This window comes from Aquarana catesbeiana, linkage group LG03 (genome assembly GCF_042186555.1).
Source record: "Aquarana catesbeiana isolate 2022-GZ linkage group LG03, ASM4218655v1, whole genome shotgun sequence".
NCBI lineage: Eukaryota > Metazoa > Chordata > Amphibia > Anura > Ranidae > Aquarana > Aquarana catesbeiana.
In genome coordinates this window covers 61,973,047-61,994,662 of record NC_133326.1, presented here as the reverse complement: position 1 = coordinate 61,994,662, position 21,616 = coordinate 61,973,047, and the positions used below count along the sequence as shown (strand labels likewise).

The window sequence follows — 21,616 nt, the reverse complement described above, 5'->3', positions numbered from 1 at the left end:
CTTATCATTCCCTCCAAGAGTTTACATACTATTGATGTTAGGCCAACTGGTCTGTAATTCCCAGGGATGTATTTTGGGCCCTGAAAGGGGTCTAAAAAGAAGGTCAAAACAGGCTGGTAAGGTGGATCAATAGACTTGTGAACCAAGGGAGATTTTCATTTATAACTTCCTCTCCATCACGATAGCCCATTAGAAAAAAAAATATAAAGGGAACCATAGCGTAATACAGTTTGTTTGTTTTTTTAAAGTTATAAAACAAATTCCAAAGTGGCTGCTTACATTTGGAGGTGCCTTTTTCTGGCATTGGGGATATCAGCATAGATCACCAGAGAGAAGTCTGCAGCCACCCGGCCTCCGCTCGGTGTTCAGCGTGCGTTCCACCGCATACCCTAGGCATACCCTAGCCTGTCTATATACTACCCTAGCCTGTCTATATACTACCCTAGCCTGTCTATATACTACCCTGGCCTGTCTATATACTACCCTGGCCTGTCTACATACTACCCTGGCCTGTCTACATACTACCCTGGCCTGTCTACATACTACCCTGGCCTGTCTACATACTACCCTGGCCTGTCTACATACTACCCTGGCCTGTCTACATACTACCCTGGCCTGTCTACATACTACCCTGGCCTGTCCATATACTACCCTAGCCTGTCCATATACTACCCTAGCCTGTCCATATACTACACTAGCCTGTCCATATACTACCCTAGCCTGTCCATATACTACCCTAGCCTGTCCATATACTACCCTAGCCTGTCCATATACTACCCTAGCCTGTCCATATACTATCCTAGCCTGTCCATATACTACCCTAGCCTGTCCATATACTACCCTAGCCTGTCCATATACTACACTAGCCTGTCCATATACTACCCTAGCCTGTCCATATACTACCCTAGCCTGTCCATATACTACCCTAGCCTGTCCATATACTACCCTAGCCTGTCCATATACTACCCTAGCCTGTCTATATACTACCCTAGCCTGTCTATATACTACCCTAGCCTGTCTATATACTACCCTAGCCTGTCTATATACTACCCTAGCCTGTCTATATACTACCCTAGCCTGTCTATATACTACCCTAGCCTGTCCATATACTACCCTAGCCTGTCCATATACTACGCTAGCCTGTCCATATACTACGCTAGCCTGTCCATATACTACCCTAGCCTGTCCATATACTACCCTAGCCTGTCCATATACTACCCTAGCCTGTCCATATACTACCCTAGCCTGTCCATATACTACCCTAGCCTGTCCATATACTACCCTAGCCTGTCCATATACTACCCTAGCCTGTCCATATACTACCCTAGCCTGTCCATATACTACCCTAGCCTGTCCATTTACTACCCTATCCTGTCCATTTACTACCCTATCCTGTCCATATACCTGTTGACCATGGCTGGCGTGAGGAAGCGAGCCGTTGCCGCCACTATCTGTCTTCAGGCCGGGTGCAGGTGAGGGCCTGTGGGCCACGGCTGAAGAAATAGCTGGAGAGGTGCCGCAAATATACCCACCTCCACCGTTTACATGGGCAGGGCAAAGGGGGTGGAAAATTAGGTTTCGCCTAGGGTGTCAAAAATGCTTACACCAGTCCTGCATCTGGGACCTGTGACATGTCCAAGGCGGCTGTGACTGGGGGGGGGAGAAAGCGGGACGAGTGGTGTCATACTAACCTGCTTGAGGATTGTGAAGGTGGGAATGGGTACTGACAAAAGACAGTACTTGCTCCCCCTTCCCTTTACCCCAAAAGAAAACCTCCATCTCAGTTGCAGGCTGAGTAGTACCTCACCATTTGGGTGACGTTCCACTTTAATTAGAAATCTGTAATTTTGGAAGAGGTCTCCTGTGGCACAAGTAGGTAAGTAAATGGGATTCCTAAATCCGGAGATTACTGACTAGTGAACTGCAGTTAGGCCTGGAATAAAAAATGGTAGACTGAGAATTCTTTTAAGTTCTAAACTGGACTGTGCTTTTAAATCAACCAAATAATTTTTTTCTCTCCTTTTTATCACTACAGGTAATAATAAACAGCACAATCACACCCAACATGACTTTTACAAAGACGTCACAGAAGTTTGGCCAGTGGGCTGACAGCCGAGCGAATACGGTTTTTGGACTGGGGTTTGGATCAGAGCAACAGCTTTCAAAAGTAAGTAAAGTACATTGGTGTTTTAAAGCTGCATTAAACCCAAAAGCAAACAATTATTATATTGCAGCTTACCAATTCCTAGATGTGATGGCTGCATTCGTTTTCTTTTTTAGGCTTTCTTTCCTCTTTTTTTCATCTGATGATCCAGCCAGTAAGTCAGTATTTTTTTGTTTTGTTTTTTCAAAAGAACAAGCTATCTTGCAGATTTATCAGTTACAGGGATGAGACAAACCATTCAACACTGGGGTGCTTACAATGATCAACTTTTATTTATGTAAACCCTTTAACCCAAAGGAAAAAAAAAATATGTTTGCTTGAACTGTCTATAAATTGGAGTTTTGCTCCAATTTGTTTGTGTATTTAAATCTGCTAATACATTTAACACTGCCTTCCACTCCAAACTGACAATGCTGCTGTGCTCCTTCATCCAGAGTGGGGGCACTTTAATACAGGACGTGTGTTACTGGCCAGATCACCAGGTGCAAACAAAGGGGGAAAAAAGTTTTAAACAAAGAAAACGAATGCAGCCACCACATCTCATGATTGGTAAGCTGCCATATATTACATTTTTGGTTTTGGGTGTAATACCACTTTAAATGTTATTTCTAAGCATGCCCTTGAGTTTTCAAATATATATAAATTTTTTTTTTTTTTTTAAAGTTCCCAGATGCGTTGTTTTTTTTGTTTTGTTTTTTCTCATGTGGTGTATTACAGGCCAGCCTAGCAAGTTTTAGTTCTAGAAATAACCCTAAGGTCTCTTTGCCCATCGCTGAAAAGTGATGCGCAGTGGATCATATTTCAGAGGTGGCTGAGCATCAGTTTTCAGGTGTTCAGGTGGTGATACGGCCCCTTCCTGAATGCCTATTTTTTTTTTTCTGATCCAAAGAGGACACGCCAAATAAACTATGCAACACCACAAAGCATTGTGGGCATGGTAGTGTGAACGGATGAGTGCCCATCATGCTATGTTGTAGATGGGCAGTCAGGAGGTAGTAAAAATGCAGAGCAACTGCCTGTTTATACCGCCCCTTTGCCACCCATGTGAACGAAGTCTGAAGCATTATTTCAGTAACTGTCAGTTATATGATCGCTCCATTAGAAGAGATGATCTGTAGATTACGCCTCCTGTGCCCCTCTATAATTTCATTTTTCTTTGTTTCTGGGGTCTGTTTTTTCTCAATTGATAGCTAAGCTTTGGCAATTGCGATTCTGCTATTCATTAAATGTGCCTCCTTGACCATTAAAGGCAATCCCATTGGACAGGGCGATGGCAATTGTTGGAACTAAGCCATGAAGTCAGGGGAACACAGGCACCAGTAACACAGTGAAGCTAAATAATCAATGGGGGGGGGGGGGGGGGCATAGGAGAGGATTTGAGCTAGTAAAGGTGACACTTTGTCATTGCTTGCCCTTAGGTAAGATTTAATCATATAAAAACCATAGAGGTCCCTCACTGATGCTCCTGGCTCCTTCCCCTCTCCAAGTGCCCCCATAGCAAGCCGCCTGCTATGGGGGCACTCATGTGTGCTCGCTCCTGAGCCGCCTCTGTGTGTCAATAAGACGCACAGAGCTGTTCTCGGGCCTGCCTATGCTCCATCCTCACTGGCTGTGATTAACAGCAGCGCGAGCCAGTGGCTCCCAAATGCTGTCCCTGTGCCCGAAGAGGAGAGGAGAGGGAGAGCCACATTGCTGGATCGAGAGCGGGCTCAGGTAAGTATGAAAAGGGTGGGGGGGGGTTGGAGTTGCACTTAAAATGCATTAAGGTAGAAAAACATTTTCACAATGATCACACAGACACCTTCAGAGAGGTCTGGGACCCCTGGAAACCATACCTGTCAGGTCCCCAGGAGGATATTTAAGTGGCTGACCCTGTGGGATGGAAGCCTTCTTCATGACCCCTGAGCTCTTAATCACTTTTTCCCACATCCATCCCTCTCTTCAACCCCACCCTCCTCTTCACTTCTAATGTTTTCTACACCTTTTGTAATTCTCTCCTTTTCTGTATTCTCTTTCAAACTATGTGCTGTGGCACTTTATAATTCTGTGGTTCATTCATGAAAGGGCAAATGGCCTCCTAAAGCCCATCCACCATCAGCCAACTCCATCTACATAACACAATAGTGGAGATATACAGAATATACAATACCCTCTTGTGAAGCTTTAAATTGCCAATTTATTTATGAATGCAAATAATAGATAATGGAACCACATTGTTACCCATTGCGTGAAATGTTATTTTTCTCTTGTACTTAGAAAAAAAAATCAATAAAAACCATTGAAAATAAAAGATTAGAATGGAATATAGGGGCACAGGAGGGGTGCAGCCAGCAACACTGCCAGGAAGTGTTGGATTGGGTTACTCTGGCCCAAAATTCAATCCTCCTGGTGTGCCGGAGAGAACATCTACAGATGTATGCAGCCACAGCCTGCTCAATACTGTCTGCTGAATTCACACCTTTCCTTGTGCCGTTTCATGTGTTTTTGTGTCCATTACCCATGCACGGTGACATGCACTGACATTGTGATCAGTAGACGCTAGAACATGCATATCAACAAAAAAAAAGCAACACACAGGTGTGAACTAGAACCTAGAATCTAAGACTGTAGTCTCCAAACTGTGGCTTGGAGGCCGGATACAGCCCTTTGCTTTTATCTGGCCCTTGGGGCACTGTTCATCCCACTGAAGAGAGACCCTATAATGCCCATTGACGCCAACAATGGGGCATAATTCCTGTCACTGACACCAACAATGGGGCACTATTCTTCCTACTGATACTAACAATGGGGCACTATCCCTCCTACTGACACCAACAGTGGGGCACTATCCCTCCTACTGTCACCAACAGTGGGGCACTATCCCTCCTACTGTCACCAACAGTGGGGCACTATCCCTCCTACTGTCACCAACAGTGGGGCACTATCCCTCCTACTGTCACCAACAGTGGGGCACTATCCCTCCTACTGTCACCAACAGTGGGGCACTATCCCTCCTACTGTCACCAACAGTGGGGCACTATCCCTCCTACTGTCACCAACAGTGGGGCACTATCCCTCCTACTGACACCAACAATGGGGCACACAGTGGGGCACTATCCCTCCTACTGTCACCAACAATGGGGCACTATTTCTCCTACTGACACCAACAATGGGGCACACAGTGGGGCACTGTCGCTCCTACTGACGCCAACAGTGGGGCACTGTCGCTCCTACTGACGCCAACAGTGGGGCACTGTCGCTCCTACTGACGCCAACAGTGGGGCACTGTCGCTCCTACTGACGCCAACAGTGGGGCACTGTCGCTCCTACTGACGCCAACAGTGGGGCACTGTCGCTCCTACTGACGCCAACAGTGGGGCACTGTCGCTCCTACTGACGCCAACAGTGGGGCGCTATTTCTCTTTTGTCTATAACTGTTGGCCACTTGGCCAGCGTGTCATTCAGAGAATGCATTCCATTTTTTCAATGTATGTACAGGATTCTCTGAGTTGACAAGGCAGAGTTTGTGACATCACTGCTTTCTCTCTCCCCCTCATCCAATCAGGGAACACTATGAAATCATTGAGAAGATGCAAAGCATTCTCTGAATGGCGCCTGTGCAGAGCTGATTTCCAGCTTCTAGAGGATCGGCCAATTAAGGCAAATGTATATAAAAATATCCATACCTGGAATTTTTCTTTAACCTCTTGGCGCTGACCGCACGCAAATATGCAGCTTCTCAGCGGGTGGGCCTTGGCACCAAGTGGCCGCATATTTGAGTGCATTAGTACACATACAGCTGTGCACAGCTCCTGGCACAGTAACCGGCGGCTAATGGAAAGCTCCCGATTACCGCTTGCGGCGCTGTCTCTGCCTTTACTGAGCCCGGCAAGGATGCAACCACCTCTGTTGCATTTACTGAGAAGAGTGGTAGGAACCAAAATTCCAGCTCCTCTACTGTGATGTCAGAAACCGGAAGTGATAAGGATTTCATCACTCCTGGTTTTGGTACTTTGTTTACTGGCCTGTTACCGGCCAGTGAAGCAGCCGATTAGACTCATCGGTGTCTGATCGGCTGCTTTGGAGGACAGAGGAGAGGTCTAGGGTCTAATAGAGCCCAGATCTCTCCATAAGGAGGACCTTTCACAGCCCATGCTATCACGAGGGATGTTATTCATCCCTTGTGATAGCAATAATGTTGATAAAAAAAAATTAAAGTTACGTGTTAAAAAATGTTTTAAATAATATAAATAATACAGGCATAATCCGGTTTACGTACCCTCACTTTACGTACACTCACGTACGGACACATAGGCTTCTATGGGACATCTTGGTCAGCTTGACATGGCACCGCTCCCGAACCATAAGTTACACGGTCACCAAACTTGGGGAGCATCGAGAGGGGACCCAAGACTACAACATATCTGATTTTGGGGTTGGCCAGTTTACCTAGGTAATCCACCATGTTGTAGTCCTGGGTTCCCAAGTTTGGTGTCCCTGTCACTTATGGTTTGGGAGCAGTGCCATGTCAGTTTGACCAAGATTTCTCATTGACGCCAATGTTAAATGTTAAAAACTGGGAGCAGTGCCTTGTCAAGCTGACCAAGATTTCCCATAGAGCTAGTGTATTTACATGCATTGAGAAGCGAAAAAAGGTATTGCTTCACTTTTAAGTACATTTTCATTTTACATACATGCTCTGGTCCCATTGTGTGCTTAAAAGTGGGGTATGGCTGTGATAAAAAAAATAAAATTAAAATTAAAATGCTCCCAGGCGAATGTGCACATCAGTCCCATTATAAAAGATGCAGCACCCACCATTTTATTCTCCAGGGCCCTGAAATATATAATGCTTTGGGGTTTTAAGTAGTTTTCTAGCCAAAAAAATGATTTTTACATATAGGAGAATTGGCCCAGACTGGAAGTGGTTTAGCCAGTCCATTTACTTGAATAGACTGCATCACAATGGACAAAAAAAAAAACATGCAGTATTTTTTCTCAGTAGATGTACTTGGAAGGTGCATTGGGGTGCCCTTCAGAATGAATGGCGCCGCAGCGCACCAATGTACATAATGCACATTACTGTACTTTGAGGCAATGTTTGCAGTAACACAGGACACTGGTGGGAATGGGCCGCGGTAAGACAGGTGTAACATAAAAAAAAAAATTTGACACCAACAAACGCAAGAACATGATAAAAACCCAAGTGTATTATTTGTGTTTATTCTGTAAATGCTCCGCTCTTCCCTTTCTATTCTGTATCTTATGTGCTCATAAAAAAGGGATTTCATCTTTTAATCGTTTTCAAGTTATAATTTGCAGAACCTGTAATCAGTTGCTCCTTTCTTCTATGTTTTTGATGTACAATTAAATTAAAATAATAAAAATTAAAATAAGGACAGAGGGGACAACGTATGAAATACAAGCTGTAAAAGAAGGAAAAAGGCACCTAAAATAGTCTGGTTGGATTATGACGACTGCGGCTTGGAAATAACACAGCAAGTAATTCCCATAGCAACCTCCTACTTGACAGAACATCTCACATACGTCCTCCTACATTCATTAGAAGCAGCTTGTCTTATTTTTTCCCAGATACTTTCTACGGGTTTATGGCATGTGTTGTGTTCTGTTTCCTCATCTGCACTCAGCTTTTTTTTTTCCTCAATTGTAAAAATGAAGTTCCCAGTTAGAGGAAGCTGAAAAATTCCATTTAGAAAATGATTAAAGAAATATGCAGATGTACCCCCAGACTCTTTTACCTACTTTGTCTAATGTAACAGTCCACAGATGAAGGCCTCTAACTTTTAAAGGGTAACTCCATTTTCATGGGGGGAAAAAAACAGCAAATAAAGAAAAAATAATATAGCTTATACAATTGCGACACAAGTCATATTGTAATTGAATGTAAGTAAAAACCTTTCCTTTTCAATCTGCAGCTCTGTTATTTTCTGTAAAACGCAATTCAATATGGCTGCCTGGAGGTGTTCTGTACACAGAACGCCCCCCAGAAACATCATTTCCTGCCTGTGTGATTGGCTCACTGATCTTCCAGAAGTCTACACTAAGATACAAGTCAGATATCAGGCATCCCCTGCAACAAAAATGTCATTTTTGGTGAGATACTTCCAATAGGAAATCACATCTAAACGAATGCGGACCTTGCCACTTTCCTCATTAGAGCCCTGCAGGTGCTGCAGCTAGTTGATGATAATTATGAAACCACTCCCATTAGACTTCCTTTCCGACATGGACACAGACAAACACACAGGGATTTATTCAGCATTACCAAAGGTTGGAATCTGCAACAAAGTTTTGTTAATACCCTTGTGCTGAACATTGATCACCCAGAGGGGAATGTTTTTTTTTCAAGTACCAAGACTTCAAGAACAAAATTTAAACCTGCATTAAACTCAACAGCTAACATTTATTATATTACAACTAGGGCTGCAACTAATGATTATTTTCATAATAGATTAGTTGGTCGATTATTGTTTCGATTAATCAGTTAATAACCTTAAAAAAAAGTGTGGTGTATAATTTACTAAATATGTAAAGTTTAAAAAAAAGGCAATTTATTCTTAAATATCTCTATGCAGTGGTGATTATAAACAACTAACTATATAGTTAGAGAGCAAAATATCTAATCCACTCTGAGAATAACAGACAGAAGAGATATACTGTATATACTATTAGAGGAGAGATATACTGTATATACTATTAGAAGAGACATACTGTTTTTTGGCCAATTTGTTGTTGGGCAGATTAAAAAACACAAATTGCTGCAAAAACGTTTTACATGGTTTTCTGCAGCTTCTCCATTGAATTAAGCACTGCTTTGCGTTAAAAAAAAAAAAGTCCCTGACCCTTTCCAAATACGCAGCGGCTGAAAAAAAGCACAGATGTGAACGTTTCCCATAGAAAACTATGTTAAATGAACTGTAGTGTGTTTCTGCAAAAAGCACCAAAACACACATAGATGTGAACCAGGTCTAAGACCTTTAGTAACATAATGGGGTTAAAAAAACCTAAGATGAGCCCTTTTATAGTACAAAAAAAGCAGATAATCACTACTGTAAGGGGTTCATTTTTTTACTGTAGAACTGTGAAAGTAATATTTACAGTAACGATTATTTGCTCTTTTTGTACTATAAAGGGCTCATTTTATTCTTTTTTAACCCCATTATGTTACTGGCGATTAATCGATTATGAAAATAGTAATCGATTAATTTCATAATCGATTAGTTATCGATTAGTTGTTTCAGCCCTAATTACAACCTATCACTTCTTAGATATGGTGGCTGTATTAGTTGTGTTTTTTTAGGCTTTCTTCTATTTTCAGCTGGTGACCTGATTAGTAAGTCTTTTGTTTTTCAGCAGAAAAAAACTGTCCTGCGAATGTATCAGGGTGTTGAGACAAACCTTTTACTACTGACAGGGGTGCTTACAATGCTTTTATTTATTTTTGTAAAATCCTTTATCCTAAAGAAACAAAAATGGGGCTGCAACTGCAGCAAAATGGAGTTTGGCTTCAGTTTTTTAGGTTTTAGTTGGATCTAAATCTGTAGATCTAATTCCACATGTGCGATGCATTTTGTTAGGAATCGAAATTCATTAGAAATTTTCATTATTCATAGATTCGGATGTATCCGAAGCACAATAGTAACGAATTTCAACTAATCAGAAATAAATAAACGAAAACAACAAATTCATCCGTATTGTGATAGTTTGGGACTTTAAAGCATCCAAAAAAACTTAACAACATAATAAATGATCTGCATTGATTCCAATCTATTTGTTTTTAATTCCAGAGAGCGTAGCCTGAATATTGAGAGATCATTCATTTAATTTGTATGTGCGCGGCCCAACAAAGTCAAGTTGGAAATATTTTCAAATATTTTCGTTATATGCGATTGAGTAGTCTCCCTAAATAAGAAATGAACACATTAAGATGAATATAGCCAATCTTTCGGAATAACAGAACTTACAAAAATATGAATTGGTTCGGAACAACGAATATATACTCTCCCGAAATAAGGAATCGTTCAAAAAATGAATCATTCTAACGTAGCGAATATAACGAAATGTAATTTACTTAACAAATGAAACTGAAAAGAAACAGATTTTTCAATCATGCACATCTCTACATCGAACACTCCCCTTCCCCTGATTGAAGCCCCATATACACGGGTGGAATGCCGGCTGACATTGGCCGGTTCAATAAAAAGTGCTGATCGGAGTGTTCTAGCGGGTGGGGGGGCCGCCCCCTGTCCGAACACAACAGCTCAGCAGGGGAGATCACTGTACTAATGTCAGATTAGTGTGTTCCAGGCTTTACAATGCTGCTGTCCAAATCTGCCCCCTATGCCATACACAGTGGGGGCACTCTAATACAGGAGGTGTGTTTCTGGCCAGTCCACAAGGTGAAAACCGAGGGAAAAGAAGATTTAAAGTGGAGCTCCACCCAAAAGGGGAAGCTCCACTTGTTTGATCCCCCCCCCCTTAGCTGCCACATTTGGCACTTGTCGGGGGTACCTGTTTTTGACAGGTACCCATCCCCACCTCCGGGAAACCTCACCATGGTGAGGTCCCTCAGAAGCTCTCCCCCCTCCTTCCCCCGGCTACCAGGCCATTCAGAAAACGCACCGTGCTTCACGCGTGCGCAGTAGAGAACCGGCTGTGAAAATGCAAGGTTTCACTGCCGATTTCCCTTACAACAAATGGGGGGGGGGGCAGCTCTGGAGAGCCGATTGGAAAATCGACTGGGGTGCCAACTTTGTGGGGTCCCTGGACATGCAAGTGTCCTAATATTAAAAGTCAGCAGCTACAGCTGACTTTTAATTTTTCGGTGGGGGGGGGGGCTGGACCTCTTATTTAAAAAGAAAACGAATACAGCTACCACATCTAACATGGGTAAGCTGCAATTTATTAAGTTTTTGGTTTTGGATTTAATGCCGCTTTAAAAGAAAAAAAAAAGAGAAAATGTGCCGTACGTCTCTGCAATACATTCACATTCTCTATTTTTATCCCTTTAAAGGCTCTGCAAATACAGAAAATTGTGTTTTGTGCCAGAAATGCACTCCGCTCCTATTTCATGTTGAGAGCTGACATTACATAGCATTTTTTGTGGTGTCAGCCCTACCTAGTTGTCTTTTGCTAAAATAATGAATCGCTCACCTTGGTCTCATCTCCTTAAAGTGGATCTTCACTCTCTACATAAACTTCAACTTTTACACGAATAACATTTCCTTTTTTTTTGTTAGCTTTTTTTCTAACAGGGTGTGGCCTCACCCCTCAATGCATGTTATCCGCCTTTGCGAATGACGTGCGCAATGCTCACTGGGCCTTCTGGGAAATGCAAGTCACATATCCCAGGAGGCCTTAGTCTTTTTTTTTTAGTCTTAGTCAAAAAATGTGGGGGGGGTGAAGGTAGGGGGAAGGTTCTCTTTGAGGCCCGGTTCACACTGATGCGAGTTCATAACGAATGCAATGCATCAAAAGCACTTTAAATTCGCATGTCATCCCTAAAGTCATTGTTTTCAATGACGGTCGTGCACATACATGCGTTGTGATTCCTCTACGAATGCGATTTAATAAAAGGGTCTTGTGCGAGTTTACTGCGTTGCGCTGCGAATTTAGTCTCCATAGACATCAATGTAAATCGTTCTTGAATAGCATTGATGGTTCACATATGTGCGAATTCCACCACACTACTCTCCACAAAAACCAGGAAGTACACAGGAAGTTAACACCTTTTATTTTTTTTTACATTATGATTCCATTGGCTAGAATATCAATCGCAGCTATGTCCAACTCCTGAAATTCGCGGTAAAATCGCGTTAAATTCGCACCTCCCACAGGACAAAATAACGGAACAAATTCACAGTGCAGCAGTGTGAACCGAGCCTAACATAAGCATCGTTTGATCTATAATCCCATGATAAGTACTGGGAGGGATAATAAGGCTCCTGTAACAAAGGAAGTATGCAAAGGACAGTTCTGAATTTCTAACAAGTTCAGTAGGTATTTTTCTGTTTTAAATTTTTTTATTGATTTTCATTAAAATAAATAACATTACAAAACCTCTACAAATACATATAACATTTCTACATCACCAACTACATAGAACATATAACATCCCTAGGTATTTTTCTGGACTTACTACTCCAGTGTCATTGGTTCTGCTTGTTGCTCCCGATCCCTTTTATCTCCTTCCAAAAATTGTCTCTTCATTAATAAGTGTTGATATTCCCACTTCTGGCAAGTGGCTTCAAGATTCGTTTTATTGGATGGAAAAGGATCAGACCTCACCAGGAGCATGCCAAGCTATTGTAGAAGGCCGGAGCAGGTCAGAGGGTTTGGAAGACATCATAGTAAACCTATAGTCCTCTAAATGGTTCCTTACAAATAGAGCATCCGATCCATCCTGCCCAAGATTTCTTTTTGGCACTTATCCTTGTTTCCCCTCAGATAAACCTGTCTACTGCTTCCTGCTCCTGTGTACATTGAGAACAATACAAGTATGCCTTTACTAGCTGTTATAACAGCCCTGCTTGGCGCCCCAATAATGTGTGTGGGCATTATTGGAGTAACAAGTAGGGCTCTATCAGGCCTCTATTAAATGTCTGCAGCTAGAGTTTAGCTGACACATTATATTTTGCAGACATGAAAAACAAATAAAACATTCTGTACAGTCCTGCTGCTTCTATAAAGGCAATCTTTTGCAAAAAATAATAAAATCACAAATATTTACAGGAAAAAAAAATGTGTATATACCGTATTTATCGGCGTATAACACGCACTTTTTTCCCCTTAAAATCGGGAAAATCGCAGGTGCGTGTTATACGCCGATCCCCTGCGATCCCGAGCTGTCACAACTTCATAATCGCCGACCGCGATTTGAAAATGGCGCCGTCGGCGCCGAAATACACAGAGCCGGTCCTCGGCTCTTCTCGGCGGCTCTCGTTCACTTTCGGCTCCACTCGTAGTCCCGAGCGGAGCTATCCGAACCTACTCGGCTAGGTTCGGATATCTCCGCTCGGTACTACGAGTGGAGCCGAAAGTGAACGAGAGCCGAGGACCGGCTCTGTGTATTTCGGTGCCGGCGGCGCCATTTTCAAATCGCGGTCGGCGATTTTGAAGCCCAGGATGGCAGGGACAGAGGATCGAAGGCTGCACTGGGGCAAGGCTGCACTGAGAAGGCTGCAATGATGAGCATTTAAATGTAAGTTTTTTTCCCTTCAACTTCCCTCCTAAAAGTTTTTTTTTCCTTAAAATTCCCTCCTAAATTGGGATGCGTGTTATACGCCGATAAATACGGTATACGTTTTTTTTTTTTTTTTTTTGCAAATGCTCCCGTAAAGCATTGCAGCTGCGAATTGTGGATGTAATGCCAGGATCTCCCATGGACTCTCAGTTGGATAGCTGGAGGAAGTGTCATTGGACAACGAGGAAGGAGATTATTGGGTTACACTGAAAACTACAAGTTCATCTGCTGCAGAGGTCAACTATTATTTTTATTTTATTTTTTTTATTATTACAGGCTGTTACATAGCACTGTCAATTTACACAGTGATTTACACATATATTGTACATTCTCATCAGTCCCTGCTCTCAAGGAGCTTACAACCTAAAGTTCCTAACTCACATTCATACATACAAATACTGGGGCCAATTTAGACAGGAGCTAATTAACCTACCAACATGTCTTCGGAGTGTGGGAGGAAACCCACACAGGGCGAACATGCAAACTCCAGGCAGGTTGTGTCGTGGTTGGTATTCAAACCGATGACCCCAGTGCTGCTAGGCAGAAGTGCTAACCACTTAGCCACTATGCTGCCCCGTGGGAAGTCTTCTGCAGTGTATCTGGACTCTCTGCACAACCTTAGAAATTAATGCATGACACAACACAGAGAGTGATTGGTTGTATGCATGTGGTCCAGACACAGAGGTTTTCTGAATTTTAAGTGTTTACCCAGATGTTTACTGCTGTTACTATAATAGCGCCCACTATTACAATGGTTGTCAGCTTCATCAGCAGTCCCTCAGTTATTAGATATGCATACTTATATTGAGCCAAGTTGCAATTAGAGATGCCCCGAAATTTCGGCGGCCAAAACATTTTGGCCAAAAATGGTGTTTTCTGCATTTTGCCAATAGAGAAAAAGGTGCCGATAAAAAAGACGAACACGATTTTGCCCCAATTTTACCACCATTTTACCTTGCTTATGGTGTGTGTTTCATAGGAAATTTGATTAAAAAAACGCATCAAAAACATAAAAAAGTGTGCGTTATTGATGCGTTCTTGCTGCATTTTCAATGCATTTCAACGGGGAGGTGCGTTTTTTTTAATTGACCAAAAATGCAGCAAGCAGGACTTTTAACACCACAACGGAAGCGCAAAAGACCATTGTGAAGACATACATAGAATTTTTAAAGGGGTGCATTTTTTCTTGAGCTTTTCTTGCGCTAAAGGTTGATAATGGCCGACAATAATAAATTCATATTCATTTAAATTCTTGATATTAAATAAAAAGTCTAAAATAATACAATTTATATATAAAATCTTTTTTTTTTTTTTTAAACTGACATTTTCAGTTTCAGCCACGTACATGCTGAATTTTCGGTTTCGGCACCAAAATTTCTTTTCGGCGCACCTCTAGCAATACATATTTGAAATTTTAGCTTAAAAGAGAACCTGTCACTAAGCGGCGTTTTAAGCCTCTAATAAAAAGCCGCTATTCCCTGACTTGCAGACTAGTTCCAGGACAGTCAATTCACTTACAGCGATGCTGAAATAGGTGCATTTGTAAATGGATGCTTCCATCAGATGTTTCCGACAGATTCCTTTTATTATTTTACAGCAGTCGTCCCGTAGGTTCGGAATGTTTTTGGCATTTCATGGTGCCATTTATGTGCATTTAGTGTTATGCAGTCCTCCAGCAAAGCTGGTTCTGTATAACAAATATTAAGCTATTTGCTCACAATCTTCTGCCTCTCATCTGGTCACCATTTCTTTCCTCTGTTGTCTCCTGTCATTGTGCTCTTCTCTTTGCTGCGAGTTCTTAGTGCTGAGTGTTTTGAAGCCAGAGAAGAAAATTCTATAAGAGTATGACCCACATTTCTCGCATTGTTCCTCATTATTGCTGCTGCAGGGAAGCATTATTCCCAAATAGTCTCCACAGAGCTGAGAATGAATACATAAGTGTCTTTTCTGTAATAATTTCCAGGTATGAAGACCGCAGGCTGGATGACGATATATTCTCTATTTAAGCTTAGAGGGCTATTAACAGCACTGCAAAGTACCCCCCAGATTGCACTTCACATCTAACCTTTCCTTAAGTTCTTTTTCTCAAGAATTACAGCATTCTCTTGTGTAATCTACGATGAGATGGTAATTTTCATTTACCAAATCTTAGGGGCTGATTTACTAAAGGCAAAAAGGCTGTTCACTTTGCAAGGGGATTTGCACTTTCCCAGGGCATTTTTCCCTTAAAGCAGTTGTATACTGCTGGCCTTTTTTTTTTTTTTTTTCTGCAAGGTAAAGTCATAATGTGCTAGTATGCATCGCATACTAGCACATTATGTGAGACATACGCTCACTCCGGAAACTGAATAACACTGGGCTAAGACTATTAAAAAAATATATATAATAACCACATTTTTTTTCCTCCATTTAATTACAGTAATGCAGATCCTTTAATTATTTCTGGTTTGCCGGTGAGAATTACATCTTGGAGCTCTTTCAGGAAATGAATGGGGAATTGACACAGGTGTGGCTAACAAGCAAAAATGGTCCACAGGAGCCATTGTTACAAGTTGTTGAACAGAACCTGCTCAGTCTGACAATTATTGATTGGTTGTAATCACTGCAGCAGAAAAGGAAGATCAACAGGAGGCAGAACCTTGAGAAGTATGACATTTTAACTACAGGCGTCCTAAAGATCTTGAAGGCTGGTATATCAATTTTTAGCATTTTCAACCTAAGACAGAAAAGTTAGGTCTGTTCCAGCACTGTGATGTCAACGCTGCAGCCGCTTCCATCTTCACCCATCTTACTTCCGGGTTCGTGGGTTCCAGCTCTGTGCCTGGCTGGAGCCGCGATGACGTCACTCCCGCGCATGCACGCGGGAGCCGCCGGTCAGGGCACAGGGTTCGGAAGGAACAGCATGGGTGGCCACTCCTTCAGAGCGCATGCACCAGTGATGTCACTGGCTGCATGTAATGTAAATATCTCCTAAACGATGCCCATTTAGGAGATAGTTACATTACCTATAGGTAATCCTTATTATAGGCTTACCAATAGGTAAAAGTCAGGAAAGGAAATTGACTTCCACTTTAACTTGGTGAATGTAGGGAAGTTGTGCTGACTTCCATCATCCAATTATGTGCAAGCAAAAAAAAAATGTTTTTTATTGTCCTTGAACATGATTGGGTCTTCTATGCAACATTAATTTCAGTAAGCGAAGGGAAAATGAACTTGCAAAGTGCAGTTTCCTTGTAAAGTGAATAGCCTATTTACCTGTAGTAAATCAACTCCCTTGTATCAGTAGCAGAAAAGGTAGTAGTGTAAATATTTGCTTAAATTGAGGATTGTTCTACGCTCGGAGGGGCTGTGTTGACTAGCAGGTACAGGCTGACATTTTCTATAATTATATCCAGCTTGGTAATAATTGCTACAAGGCTGGAAGAAGCAAGGGTTAAGCGGACTGCATCTCCTTATCTTCGTCTTTACCATGGCAACCACCGCATCATAGAAAACTAATAGTGGGTAAAGAAAACTAAACCCACTGCTCCCCATCCCTAAAAATAACTTAATTGTTTGTTTTAAGTACGTCTACACTCCGAGCTGTGCTTACGTCACCTACAGCTACGTGTCCGGGACACAATCACAGCTCTAAATTCATGGTTCCAAGACTCGAGGTCCAACAAATTATAACCAAATAAACGTAACAAAGTAAATATGTTAACCATGTTGTTCTAACATGACTTCTTTCTTATCACTGTTTTGAAAAGAAAAAAAAGAAAAAAAAAAAAAAAAGAATGCCCCTTTTCTCTACCTACTGCTAAATTCAGTGTGCACCTAGTAGTACGTGCCAGGACAAATTTTGGACTCTCCCATACTTTTGATAGATTAGATGGATAGATTAAATAGATACGATGGAGTAGATTAGATAAGATATAGGTAGGTAGATAAGATAAGACAGATAGATGAGATACACTATATTGTCAAAAGTATTGGGAAACCTGCCTTTACACGCACATGAACTTTAATGGCATCCCAGTCCTAAGTTGGATAGACACTATAGAACTTTTGTTGTTCGATTGCCTTTAGATTTACCTTTTAACTATGTAGTGTCTGATTGCATACAAATTGGAAGTGTTTAGGTTTGGCCTCATGCTTTTGGAAAATCTAAAGAAAATTGTATAGTGTGTATCCAGCTGGATACACACTATACAATTTTCTTTAGATTTTTTTCCTTTAAATTTACCAAAACCATATAATATGAGGTCAAACCAAAACATTTTCAATTTGTATGTAATCAGGCAGGCCCTTATACGACCCTGACGGAGGCTCTTTACCACGTGATCAGTCGTGTCCAATAATGGCTGATCACGATGTAAACAGGAAGAGCCATTGATTGGCTTTTCCTCACTCGTGTCTGACAGACGCAAGTAGAGGAGAGCCGATCGGCTGCTCTCCTGACGGTGGGGTCCTTGCTGATTGTTTATCAGCGCAAGCCCTACCTCGGATGCCCGCCCAGGACCACCAGGATGTCACCAGGACCACCAGGGATTGCCACCACACTGGACCACCAGGGAAATGCCAGTCAGTGCCCAGGCAGCTGCCAATCAGTGCTCATCCCCAATGCCTGCCAGTGCCATCAGTGATGCCTATCAGTGCCCATCAGTGCCACGTAACAGTGCCGCCTATCAGTGCCACCCATAAGTACCCATCAGTGCAGCTTTTCAGTGTCGCCCAACAGTGCCACCTATCAGTGCCCATCATCAGTGCCACCTTAGTGCCCATCAGTGAAGGAGAAAACTTATTTATTTACAAAATTTTATAACAGACACAAAAGAAAAACTTTTTTTTTTTTCAAAATTTTAAAACTTTTTTTATTTGTTTAGCAAAAAATAAACAGAGATGATCAAATAACACCAAAAGAAAGCTCTATTTGTGGGAACAAAATGATAAAAATTCTGTCTGGGTACAGTGTAGCATGACTGCCCAATTGTCATTTAAACAGCAAAAGCGCTGAAAATTGGCTTGGGCAGGAAGGGCGTATAAGTGCCTGGTATTGAAGTTCAGCTTAAGACCCCATACACACTATTAGATTTTCTGCAAACTTTTGTCTTCAGATTTACCTAAACCATGTAGTGCAAGGGCCTGTCTGATTGGATACAAATGAAACTCTTAAGGTTTGACCTCCTATTATATGGTTTTGGTAAATCTGAAGACAAAAATCTAATAGTGTGTATGGGTTCTTAGTCCGTAAGGTTAAATATTGAGTTGCCCACCCTTTGCAGCTATAACAGCTTCAACTCTTCTGGGAAGGTCCACAATGTTTAGGAGTGTGTCTATGGGAATGTTTGACCATTGTTCCAGAAGCACATTTGTGAGGTCAGGCACTGATGTTGGTTGAGAAGGCCTGGCTCACAGTCTCCGCTCTAATGCCCCGTACACACGGTCGGACTTTGTTCGGACATTCCGACAACAAAATCCTAGGATTTTTTCCGACGGAAGTTGGCTCAAACTTGTTTTGTCTACACACGGTCGCACAAAGTTGTCGGAAAATCCGATCGTTCTGAATGCGGTGACGTAAAACACATATGTCGGGACTATAAACGGGGCAGTAGCCAATAGCTTTCATCTCTTTATTTATTCTGAGCATGCGTGGCACTTTGTCCGTCGGATTTGTGTACACGATCGGAATTTCCGACAACGGATTTTGTTGTCGGAAAATTTTATCTCCTGCTCTCCAACTTTGTGTCAGAAAATCCGATGGAAAATGTCTGATGGAGCCCACACACGGTCGGAATTTCCGACAACACGCTCCGATCGGACATTTTCCATCGGAAAATCCGACCGTGTGTACGGGGCATTATTCATCCCACAGGTGTTCTGTCGCATTGCAGGCCAGTCATGTTCCTCCACCCCAAACTCACTCATCCATGTCTTTAGGGGCCTTGCTTTGTGCAATGGTGCGCAGTCATGTTGGAACAGGAAGGGGCCATCTCCAAACTGTTCCCTCAAAGTTGGGTGCATGAAATTGTCCTAAATGTCTTGGTATCTTGGTATGCTGATGCCTTAAGCGTTCCCTTCATTGGAACTAAGGGGCCAAGTCCAACCCCTGAAAAACAACCCGATACCATAACCCCTCCATCAAATAATTTGGACCAATACAACACAGCTTTTTTTTTTTCGCCCATACAATTAACCAAGTGTAACTATTGTATACAGTTGTGCTCATAAGTTTACATACACTGGCAGAATTTATGATTTCCTGGCCATTTTTCAGAGAATATGAATGATAAACACAAAAATTTGTCTTTCACTCATGGTTAGTTTTTGGCTGAGGCCATTTATTATCAATCAACTGTGTTTACTCTTTTTAAATCATAATCACAACAGAAACTACCCAAATGACCCTGATCAAAAGTTTACATACCCTGGTGATTTTGGTCTGATAACATGCACACAAGTTGACACAAAGGGGTTTGAATGGCTATTAATGGTAACCATCCTCACCTGTGATCTGTTGTAATTAGTGTGTGTGTATATAAGGTCAATTTGTTTATGGACTCCTGACAGACCCTTGCATCTTTCATCCAGTGCTGCACTGACGTTTCTGGATTCTGAGTTATGGGGAAAGCAAAAGAATTGTCAAAGGATCGGCAGGAAAAGGTAGTTAAACTGTATAAAACAGGAAAGGGATATAAAAAAAATATCCAAGGAATTGAGGATGCCAATCAGCAGTGTTCAAACTCTAATCATGAAGTGGAAAATGAGGGGTTCTGTTGAAACCAAACCATGGTCAGGTTGACCTACTAAAATTTCAGCCACAACTGCCAGAAAAATTGTTTGGGATGCAAAGAAAAACCCACAAATAACGTCAGGTGAAATACAGGACTCTCTGAAAACACGTGTTGTGGCTGTTTCAAGATGCACAATAAGGAGGCACTTGAAGAAAGATGGGCTGCATGGTCAAGTCACCAGAAGAAAGCCATTATTGCGCAAATGCCACAGTATCCCGCTTAAACCTTCTGGCACAAAGTCATTTGGAGTGATGAGACCAAAATTGAGCTTTTTGGCCAAAACCATAAACGCTTCATTTGGAGAGGAGTCAACAAGGCCTATAATGAATGGTACACCATTCCTACTGTGAAACACGGAGGCGGATCGCTGATGTTTTGGGGATGTATGAGCTACAAAGGCACAGGAATTTGGTCAATATTGATGGCAAGATGAATGCAGTATGTTATCAGAAAATACTGGAGGAACATTTGCATTCATCAGCCAAAAAGCTGCGCATGGGACGTACTTGGACATTCCAACATGACAATGATCCAAAACACAAGGCCAAGTGGACCTGTCATTGGCTACAGCAGAATAAAGTGAAGGTTCTGGAGTGGCCATCTCAGTCTCCTAACCTCAATATCATTGAGCCACTCTGGGGAGATCTCAAATGTGCAGTTCATGCAAGACAGCCCAAGAATTTACAGGAACTGGAGGCTTTTTGCTAAGAGGAATAGGCAGCTTTACCACCCGAGAATATAAAGAGCCTCATCCACAAATACCATAAAAGACTTCAAGCTGTCATTGATGTTAAAGGGGGCAATACACAGTATTAAGAACTGGGGTATGTAAACTTTTGTATTGAAAGAAAAGGAGGGCGCACCGACCTTGTGCATTACCAAAGGTTAAATTGATTTAAATAGTAAAAACAAGAGTTATACTCACAAAAGAACGTTTAAAAAAGGCTAAACAATGCTCCAGCAATTCAGAACTGTGTCTCTAGACACCTGCAACCTGGACCGGATGTTCGGAGGAACCAGATGGCCTCGCAGACGGCTTACGCGTTACGAGAGAATACCCTCTTCATCAGAGCCACAGCATTAGTAAGCCATCTGCGATGCCATCTGGTTCCTCGGAACATCCGGTCCAGGTTGCAGATGTCTAGAGACATATTTCCGAATTGCTGAAGCATTACTCTTGTTTTTACAATTTAAATACATTTTACCTTTGGTAATGCACAAGGTCGGTGCGCCCTCCTTTTCTTTTTACATGTTCCAGTTCTAAGGATACCCATTGTTCTGAGGAGGGCAGCAAGACCATTGACATTTCATATTTTATCCGAAGGGTCGGCTACACCACTTAGTCATTGACTAAGCTCCCGAGCGCAGGAGATTGTTTGTTTTGTGTTGTATGTAAACCTTTGATCAGGGTCATTTGGGCAGTTTCTGTTGTAATTA

The 21,616-nt window shown here is 42.1% G+C and overlaps 1 protein-coding gene across 1 annotated transcript in view; it reads left to right on the top strand.

Moving 5' to 3' along the window:
• The window catches only part of HOMER2 (homer scaffold protein 2), a 287,886-nt gene that overhangs the window by 117,523 nt on the left and 148,747 nt on the right, over positions 1-21,616 (top strand). Inside the window, exon 3 of the mRNA XM_073618606.1 lies at positions 2,036-2,167. Coding sequence (XP_073474707.1) covers positions 2,036-2,167 — 132 coding nt within the window. The remainder of the gene's footprint in view (positions 1-2,035; positions 2,168-21,616) is intronic.